At 35.6% G+C, this 11,086-nt stretch overlaps 1 protein-coding gene across 1 annotated transcript; it reads right to left on the reverse strand.

Moving 5' to 3' along the window:
* Positions 1 to 1,617: 1,617 nt before the first annotated feature.
* Positions 1,618 to 11,086, reverse strand: LOC128218247 (uncharacterized). The gene is made up of 3 exons (XM_052925860.1): positions 10,943 to 11,086; positions 6,172 to 7,103; positions 1,618 to 3,126 (listed from the first exon to the last, which is right to left on the reverse strand). The coding sequence occupies exons 2-3, from the start codon at positions 7,094 to 7,096 to the stop codon at positions 2,267 to 2,269; spliced, it is 1,785 nt and encodes a 594-aa protein (XP_052781820.1). The 5' UTR covers positions 7,097 to 7,103; positions 10,943 to 11,086; the 3' UTR covers positions 1,618 to 2,266.

Raw genomic sequence — 11,086 nt, forward strand, 5'->3', positions numbered from 1 at the left:
TTCATTCCCGCTCGGAGCATCATTATCGTTCAGGAATGATAAATGGTTTTTAATCACATGTATATATAATATCTTTAAACCACTATGAAACGTTTTCATCTTAAGGTGATCATCGCAAGGTGAAATAAAACATAATTTTACCATTACGTATGTACGAGTACATCAAGTGTTCATTCAACCGATACATATATCAATCATTTATGCAACTTTTGACACCGTTTGATTTAAAAAAAATCATCTTTCCGTTGCATTTGCTTAACGTTACTACAACATTTCGGTTTTGTTCCAAGAATACATGCCGTTCTCTTGGCATTCAATTCCTCAAACTATCACAATATAACGCCAACATTACGACTACGTACACGCAAAACAACGTTGTCAGCAAAGTTAAAATACATTGTTGAACGCATTGTTTTAAATTGGTTGCTAAATTAAATATAACTTAGCCCGAATCCCAATCTATTTTATTACATTACTCGAATAGCTGAATATCAGGCTCAAAAATAGCGTACAGACATATAGAAAGTGCCAGGCATTTAACGAAGCTATTTTTACCTCAATGCCAGTCGGTGAGCGTAAAGAAACGTGCACAATTATCCAAAGACACACAGCTTATCTTCCGGAAACTAAATAATTTACACACTTTTTTAAGAATTGGTAATTTTATAGTTCTATAACGGTATTCTTTAAAGCAATTTTCATAATTTGATGATGAAAAATGGTATTAGATTGGCGCCAAATGTATCACTTGGTGTGAAAAGAAATTGTATTGTGTAGGATAGCGTCTTTTTGCACTAACTGAGGACAAATATTCAAGGAAAAAATGAGGACAAATTATCTCTCACTTCATTATGGCCAATTTACAAAGAATTTGAAATATATTTTATTTTGAACGTCAATTGGACATAGGTGATGCCTTTAATGCCGGACAATTGCCCGTTATGATACGCAGGACACACAACAACAGTTCGAATTTAAAAGGACTTGTTCATGGTTTGTAGAATGCACTTTTTCGTTGTTTTTTTCAGACGAATTAAAGTTTGTCAAACCATCAAGAGTGTTAAAACTATGACAGTTGTACCTCTTCAACAAATGTTGATATAAGCTTAACAAATTGTCTTTGAATTCCACGATTTCAACACCCATTACAATCAGCTAAAGGCTGTTGCGAGATTGGTTGATTGATATTGTCACGCAAAACTTTCGAGTGGCGGAATTGCCGATTTTCTAAAACTATTTGGGCTGTGCCACGGGAGGTTTTCACATTAATAATGCTGCCAAATTAGACCAGATTGCTTTCCTTCAGTATAATGATATCGGTCCTTTACATCATTTCAAGCCAACAGGGAGTTCGAGCCAAGCGAGTTCGAGCCAACGGGATTCGACTGTACTTTAATTGTTGTTTTTTTGCTGCAATTTAGGTAACATAAAGTAAATTAATAATACAATAAGTCAGTTCATATGCATTACTTGGGAAATATGTTTTGGTCCTAAAACATGAGCGAGTCCCTTAAAAACCTTTTATGATATTATTTACATCTAGTACACCAATGTTTGTACAATTTATTCAAAATATATAGGAGGAAACAAGTTGCATATATATTGGTCAATGTCTGTTTAATTATTCAACTAATATAGAAGGAAACTATTTTAACTATGGTCAATGTCTGTTCAAACAATTCAATCCATCTTTTTTAGAAACAATTCACACTAAGGTCAATATGTCTATAGAATTATATTCAATATACATATATAAGGACACGTACATGTATGTTTAATTTCAATATAAACACATTACAAACATCATATTTACTAAATACAAACTGCATAAAAAGATAAAACACCGTGTCTATAACTCTATATTCTTGATCATTCAATTACACAATAACAATGTTTGATTAAACACTCACACATTTTACATAAACTTTGTTTATATGTGGTAAGAAGACAACTTGTAAATATAATTCATACACAATTAGTTACTTACATTTCAACTTATAATACACATTCTCATACTCGTATATTCATGTCTTATAGCAAATTACTACACGACTTGTCACTTATGAAAACTGTTAGAATTCAACATAAATTAAAAGTCAATTATCCGTCAAATACTTTCGAATGAATTGAATTACGCGCGATATGTGAAATTAAGCATTGTATAAGCGTATTTTTACTATGATACTATACATAAGAATTATTCCCAAACATAACAATTACTTCACACCTGATACAGATTTCACTCATATTAATTGACAGACTTGATCTATACTAAGTTGAATACTTTTACGAAATTATACAATTCAGGCCTGCCATAGGGATAGCAGGTGACAAACAACATCTTCTTCAGTGAACAGTAAGCCACACTTTGTGGACCCTCTATACCATCGTCCTTATCCAGCAGTTGGGTTATCTCGCCTGTGAGCGTGTTTAGTAGCAGTGTGTTGTGACTGTTCTCAACACACACGAGCAGCTGGTTGTCCCCCACGGCTGTTAGACCTAGTGATGATCTCAGTATCGGATATTGGTATGACTGGAGCACCTCTAGTGAGATACTCAGCTTGGTAATGGTTTTGGTACCGCAGTCTGAGACATATATGACTGGAGGAGTCTGGCTCTCTCTGGTCACTGTCAGATACTGAGGATACCGAAACAAAGTTTTTCCACTGCTGTCTTTGTACACACTCTTCTTCACCTTTCCCTTCATGTTCATCAACACAACCTTAGGTGGGTTGGTAAAGGACACTATCAAGTTGTCATCACAGAAATCTATTCCACGACATTCTCCATCTACTATAACAACATCCTGTTGCGTGACATTTCCTTGAGTAGATAAGAACTGTATCATTTTCAACCGCGGCAGTGTGATGGCTGCCCTGTCCCCGGGCAGTAGACACAGGTCCCATGGATCACTTGGCAGATTCACCTTGGACACCACCCTGTTGGTAAGGGTGTCCACAAGCTTGATTGAGAAATTATTCCGATCAGCCAGTATGAGCCTGTCACCTGGCAGGAGGGCTACACTGCTCAGGCAACAGTTATTGGTGTCAGTTAATGCTTTTACTGGGATGTCAGGCAGCTTCCTAAACTGGGACTGGCTTAGGTCTGTACGGCTCTGGTTTAAGGCTGTAATATCGAAATAAAACTTTTGATGAACAACAACTTGTAGTTGTATTTATTTTTGTCTGCTTCACTGTTATTTAACATTTAGCAGACTAAGATATGTTCTAAGTAAACGCAGGTATCTTTGTGTATGAAACAATATAAAAAATATAGCATGGGCATATACACAAAGAGATATTTGAAGCTTCATAAAAAATAAATATTCTTGGATTGATTTCAAATCTGAACTAAGTAAATTGTACATACATAATTAATATAATAAACTACACATGCAGCGCGTTGTGTCTGAAAGTGAAACTTATATCTTAGTTTTGGTGATAAAAAAGTTGACGCTCAATTGATATAAAAATCATACTTAAAAGCATATTCCGATTTAGCCTCTATTTTGAACATGAATTTGTATTTAAACACCCTTTTTGAATGAAATCAGAAGACTATTACAGTATTTTTTTTGCCGTAAAATATATGGTAAATATTTGTGTTTTTATATTTTTTGAAACACCCAATAAGACAAAACAAAACCGTTTGTTTACGGTTTCACGCCCTTTCCTACTTATTTCCGCCCCGTCAACGATGGAATACAGAGACATTCTTATAATGTAAATAGTATTTCATATATAAAACAATCACAGACCGATTCTGCCGCCTATGATGGCCACGATGTAATTCTAACTAATGTTTGTACCACACTTAAAAAGTGTGATGATGTAAAATATTTCATTTTCTGTTTGAAACGAACGCATTTTGTATTTATACCAAGACCTGCGCTAGCAACGAAACACAGTAGATGATTAATTTGATATTGAACAAAACACACAATTGATTCCCCTGAGACGAAATTTTGAATTGTCATTTAAACTTAAATTCTTGTAAATAACAAGTCCATGCTTTGTAATAATAGTAAGGCTGATTTGAAAATGATGCCATTTTGTTCTCATTTCCTATATTCACATAAAGCTCAAATCAATACATACACACAGATTTATTTCTGAGTACAATATGGTAACAATTTCTTGAAGTTAATTTTAGGGCACACACACACACCAACACAAGAAATGCACAAACTCACACTCGTGCACACACTCACAGGCACAAAAGACACTTATGCACGTACGCACACGTGCACTCACTCAAACACACACTCAAAGACACATGAAATACATTCATACAAACATACACACTCATGCTCACAACGAACATACCCATACACACACACACACACACACACACACACACACACACACACACATACACGCACACACGAAAGTATATGATTGAACCATATGTGGCAGTATCAGTCAGAGAAGTATACGGTGTAACCATAGATGGCAGTATCAGTCGGAGAAGTATACTATACGGTGTAACCATAGGTGGCATTATCAGTCAGATAAGTATATGGTGTAGTCACATGAGAAAGTATATATCAGAAAAGTACACCATGTAACCATAGGTGACAGTATCAGTCAGAGAAATATACGGTGTAACCATAAGGGGCGGTATCAGCCAGGGAAATATCCAGTGTAAAAACAGGAGGCACTATCATTCAGAGAAATATATGGTGAAACCAAATGGGGCAATATCAACAAGAAAAATAAACAGTGTGACCACATGGGATAGAATCACACAGAGAAGTATCCGGAGTAACCATAGGGGACAGAATCAGAGAGAAAAGTATCCGGTGTAACCACAGGGGAAAGTATCAGTCAGAGAAGTATACAGTGTAACCATACGGGACAGTTAAAGTCAGAGAGGTAGATGGTGTTAGAGTAGCAGAAAGCATCAAGCTGGGAAATATATTTTGAAACTATAGTACGCAGTATAAGCCAGAGAAGTATGCTTAGTAACAATAGGGGGCAGTATCAGTCAGAGAAGACTACCTTGTAACCATAGGGGCAATATCAGCCAGAGAAGATAACCTTGTAACCATAGGGGACAGTGTCAGTCAGAGAAGTATGCCTTGTAACCATAGGGACATTAGCAGTCAAAGAAGAATATATTGTAAACATAGAGGACAGTGTTAATCAGGGAAGTATTTGGGTCAGCCCGAGAAGTATACAGTGTAACCACAGGGGGCAGTATTAGCTACAGAAATAAACATTGAAGTCCTATGGCACTGTGTCAGTCTGAGAAGAATACAGTTTCATCATTGAGGGGCAGTAACTTTCAGAAAAGTAAGCAGTGTAACCACAGGGGGCGGTATCAACATAAGAAGTATACGATGTAACCATAGGGGGCAGTATCAGTCAGAGAAGTGTACAGTGAGGTTTTAAGGCATTAATATATATTAAATGCATTTATGATAAGAATGGGATACAAACAAATTTCAAAAAGCGCTGATATGTTTATAATAACAGAAATAATATATTTAACAATCTCTTACAGAAACTGCCGCCTATGCTAGTAATAATATAATACAGATACCTTTTAATTAATAGATATATACATACAGTTGAACACCGCTATTCCGAACACAGTTTATCCAAAATTATCGCTATTTCGAATTTTTTTCGGGTCCCTACGATTTCGGATAAACGGTGTTCTACTGTACATGAAATCATCTCTGCACAGATACCGCCACCTTTGATGGCAACGCTGTACCATGAATAAATGTTAATATCATCTTAAAAATAGTCTGAAAAAGTGAGATAAAGCGATTCGATGTTATGTTTAAACACAACCCATTTTAAATTAATACCAAGACATACGCTGTGTACTAAACACTGCAGCTTATCAATTCAATATTGAATCGAACACGGAACAATCGCAGGCACATAAAACGTTCACACACAAGTGCAACGCACGCACACATGCTAGCACATATGCATGCTCTCACACTCACACGCAGACACGTACGCACACACACGTTCAAGCTCACACGCTTTCCAATTGTGGAATAACTTTTGTTTTAAAAGGAAATTAAAGAGGTGCTTAATAATATCTCAAATAACTTGGAAAATGGATAGCAATAAAGTCACCATATAACAAAAAATATACCATTTACATCAAACGTGAAACCTAATTGTGATATAACTGCTTTGTGTTGCTTACCTGGCCAATGACGTTGTTTCTGCCGGTCTGCCAAATCTGATGCCACCTGGTCAACTCTGCCAATTGCTGTGCATGAGGCCAGCAGCTGTTCTATGGCGGGGTCCCTTGTGAACTTGAAGTATAACACACTTTTTTTACCTCTGATGTCTTTAAGGGCTGACTGAAGACCGACTAATTCCTTAATCGCTCTTGTTCCAGATATGAACAGCTGGTTGTTGTTGACCTCCTGGGTTTTAAGCTTGACCTTGAGTTTCTCAGTGGCAGCTATTATGTCTTGGCAATTTGATATCAGTTCACTTAAGACGCTCTCTGATTTCCGTTTGTTCTGCTCAATTTCTTCCAGTAACTTATGTTCCCTCTTATCCAGGTATTGGTTGATTTCATTCCTGAACTTTCGAAGCTCATTGATATTTGTAAAGCTCTCTTCATCAATATATTTCATGCTCGCTTGTATGTTGTCTGAAAGGTTGCCGATGTCATTGACCATCTGGACAAGTCCTGCCTTCAGACCGTTGTATTCTGGGCCCTCCTTGTACCGCTTTGCCACTTGAGAAATCCTTTCAATAGTGCATGAGCTGTGTTCTTTATCAGCCAAGCAGTCTCCACACAGAAATGTCTCGTGATTGGGACAAAAGTATTTTATGAACTCTTCGGCATGGCGTTGACATGTTTCCGTAAAATGCTTATTCTCACTCTCTGGTTGGAGTGAAGAAGGCATGGTACTCTTGTCCTGAAGAGGATGGCTTTGGGTAAACGTCATGTTCCTGTGTACTCGGGCACAGTTGGAACACAGGAACTCCTTGCAGACGGTACAGAAAGCATCAGGAGGGATGTCCTTGCCATCGTTCGCACATGTCTGGCAGAATGTGTTGTCAGACACCGATCCTGTTGCCTCGGGTGCCTTTTTCCCTGAGACTGCATCCATCTTGAGTCTAAAATCATAATTTGATTGTCAAATATACACTCGGTTTACGAAGTTCTAAACGATTTACAGGAGCGGACCCAGGAGTTGATGTTCGAGGGGGAAAACAAAGGAACGTAATATTTTGACATGCGGGACTCCCTCAGAACCGTGACAGAATTTGTGACAGTGTAGGTAGGGGGGTACTCCCCACAGAAAGTTTTTAATTTTGAAAGCCGCAATGGTGCATTTTTTGCATATTTTATTACCTTCTTCTGCTATATTGAAATAAAAGAGAAAACATGGACAAATTAAGAGAGCATGCGCCCGGTGCTACCCATAATGTGCTGGTGATTTTTGCCGTCAACCTTGCACCACCCCCACAATTAATTTCTACAAATAACTATAGTTGAAATCTAGTGGAGAAAATGTGCGAACATCACACAAGAATGCACCATTTCAAATTGAAGGTAGCTAAAAGTTTGGTTTGAGACCTCCTGGAAACACTTACAAGAGCTCGACTACGCCGCTTTAACTTAGAAGTGAATACAATAACGATGTAATATGTGCCTGTCAAAAGCAATAAAACAATCAAATTAAAAAGTGAACAAGAATCGCGATGTGACAAAATCAGGTTTTTAATGATTGGCAGAAGAGATTCAGTTTCAACTGCTTTCTTCTATTTTTTTGTAACAGTGACCTTGATTCTAAGAAATTCTTGATTTCATTCAATTGAATGAAAGGTATAGAAGTTATTAATAGATACCCCAACCTGCCCTCAAACTTTAACCTAAGTTCCATAGTCAATCAGGGGCCATAATTTGAATAAAAGATAACATGGGCCGTATTCAATAAGCATCTTAGTTAATATTTTTAACTTAGTGAGAATTTCGTAACTTTTGACAAAGATTATTTTAAATTCCCGCTACTTTTCATCATATTTATTCATATGCATATATTGTTTAGACCATTTTCTTGCTTATTTTCATATTTTTGTTGTACAAACATTGTTCGTTTTCTTAATATTAAAATTAGAAAAAAATGGCAATTTTTCACTTAGTTTAAAAATATTATTAAAATGCTTATTGAATACGGCCCATGGATTTATCTTACATCCTTATGTAATGGCTCTGAACAACTGTGTGTAGTATTAAGTCAATTGAATGAATGATATTGGACTTATAAATGAAAATCCCAACTTGGACTAAAACTTAAACCTGCCCTAAAACTTAGTCCATACAAAGGCCAGGATTCCTTGTAAGCTTTTTTGGTACGGCAAACTGTTGGCAACATGGAAACATAAAAATGTCGGAATAAATGAAAGTCTTTCTAAGTCCAGTGACATTGATACCGGGCCTATCGATACCGGGATTTCTGAAGAGAGTATTATATATTACCCGGTACCGACTGTGACGTTAAACTCGGTACCAACATAATCTGGAATCATAAATTGTGCCATTTTCAAGTTACTCTAACATAAACTATTGGTGATATGAAGCCCCTTTATGACACGTGTCACACGTGTTGCCAATTAATGAATGTGTGAGCGCCAGTGTCGGGATGTTCATTCCATTTTTTAATTGCATCAAACAATAAAATGTTTATAGCAATATTTATTTTGCATATATACCACTTTATAATAGAAAGTTCTGATTTCTTTTTAAATCTGAAGAAAATGTTTTAATAAAATATTATGCTACACCGAATTGTTTTTAACATTATGGCAGTTAGCACTGAAATAATGCTATTAATATTATAAAGAATGTTATATGATTAAAGTGTCTTTTTTATTCAGTACAAAATATGTTGCTTTGAGTATTTTGGAAATACTAAACGAGAAAGCGTTCTGTTACAATTATGTACAGTCATACGATTTACACAATATTTCATTTCTTGATGTATTCGTATATTTCTATAGGGAGAAATTTGTGCATCGAAAACAAGGCATGTTGTGAAGTAGTTTTCGGAACAGCATTTTTGAATGAGACCACAAATGACATAGGGTTTAAGGCAGCAATAAGAAACACCAATTAGCCCTTTGATTAGTCTTTTATGACACGTTCTTTCATGGGTCAGTATAACTGATTACTTCATAGCCCGTAAACGTCAGATCATAATTGTGTATTTATTAATATTAAAACACTTACCAGTGTTAAAATATTTACTCGTATTTGTTTATAACTCTGATCAATTTATTTAGTTATGTATATTGTTTATACAATAATTTGATAAGTCGGACATCGGACAATGAGATTATCTACCCTGAAAGTGTCAACTTTAAAAGGCCATGTACCAATTAACAGATACACAGGAAAATGACCCAATGCTGTGAGACAAGTGGAATAAACAAGGGATGCACAGCGGGGAGTTATCATGCCGCATATACCTGAAGTTTAAATATTATAAGATATATATATATTCTCAACCGTTTCACTGTACTTATAATTTCCTCATGTTTGGAATGAACAGAACCTTTCTCAGATAGGCATTTTGTAGCTGTTATATTTGAAATCAGACCAGAACAGACTATTTATTTTGATCTAAGCATTACAAGCGCATTGTCATTATAACACATACACCAGCAAAGACATGTTTTTAAGGCATGTAGACAACAGAATTGCAAATTTATTGTATACCGTATTACGATTTTGCATACATATAAGACCTATTAAACTTTAACTTTAAAAGATCAACACACACTGGGTGTTCATTAAAATGAATTATTTCTTTCCAAATCTATTCCCCAAACAGGGCTTTTTCACCTTCTTTGATAGGGGCCGAAATTTGGCAATTTCACAATTGGGAAAAATGGCATATTTTCCCAATTTCCAGATATTTTCTTTTCACAGTTCCCAGATATTTTTCCCAAAAAGGAAGATCTTACTTAAGAAATTTACAATAATAATTGATTCTGTTTGAGCAAATTCTTTGTATCTTTTTTAATTAACATAAGAAGAATGCTGTATAATTTAAACGTTATTTGAGGACCAATTAGTCCGTATATTGTTATAAATTCTTTAACTCGATTTAGAATCAACTCTATGAAGATTAAAACTAATCTCTCTCCCTCTTGTCATTGCGTCATGTTAAAAAAGTGAAGTCAAAGACATGATTTCTCCCCAATCAGATCTACAGGTATATCAATTGGAAGTCCATACATTTTAGACCTTTCAAGCTTGACCCTGTGGAGTGTTTGTACACATTTCATATTAAAAAGGTCATAAATTTTATGAAAAAAATCAGCTAGAAGTAGACTCACATGTAAGATGTGAGCCTGTTTTTTGTAACATGAGTTCCAAGTTTCAGATGTAAACCTTGAACTATGTTTAAAAGGTGTCTTCAATCCGCATGTGGAATTTCCCATTTTGAGACGTTTACGCATTTAAATTTCCCAGTTTGCAGAATTTCACGCGTTTAAATTTCACAAAATGAAAAGGCTAGGCCTCTTCAAAAATTTTGGTGATAAACCCTGCCAAATATCACACCAGAATTAAAAGACAATTACTATTGAAATAAATTATATTGTATTTAAGATTAACAGCTTGATAAAAGTGTGTAAATTTAAGGTGACTGTCAACCTACTTATACATGTTAATTATACTAGTTTTCGGTCTTGAAATCAAACTCTCTTTTCTGTTGTTTTTTAAGATATTCAAAGTCATAGCTGATTATTGTGGACATTGATACCGGACCTATCGATACCGGGATTTCTTTAGAGAATATTATATTTACCAGTATCGACTATGACGAAACCGATACCGTCCTAATCGACCTAATCAGGTATCATAAACTGAAATACCGGATTTTCCCAATATCGATACCGGGTACCGGGTTTAACCACCACCCGAAAAAATACTATTTTATACTTACTTTTGTTGACTGTTGAAGAAAGTCCTTTCCGATAGTTACTCGAATATCTTAAGAACACAAGTCATTACTTTCACATGTGGTTGTATTAATTAAATAGTTGCAGTTTGGATAGTCAGCGAATTTCAGGCGTCTTCAAAAACGAAA

Source organism: Mya arenaria, chromosome 14, assembly GCF_026914265.1.
Source record: "Mya arenaria isolate MELC-2E11 chromosome 14, ASM2691426v1".
In the NCBI taxonomy this organism is placed as follows: Eukaryota; Metazoa; Mollusca; class Bivalvia; order Myida; family Myidae; genus Mya; species Mya arenaria.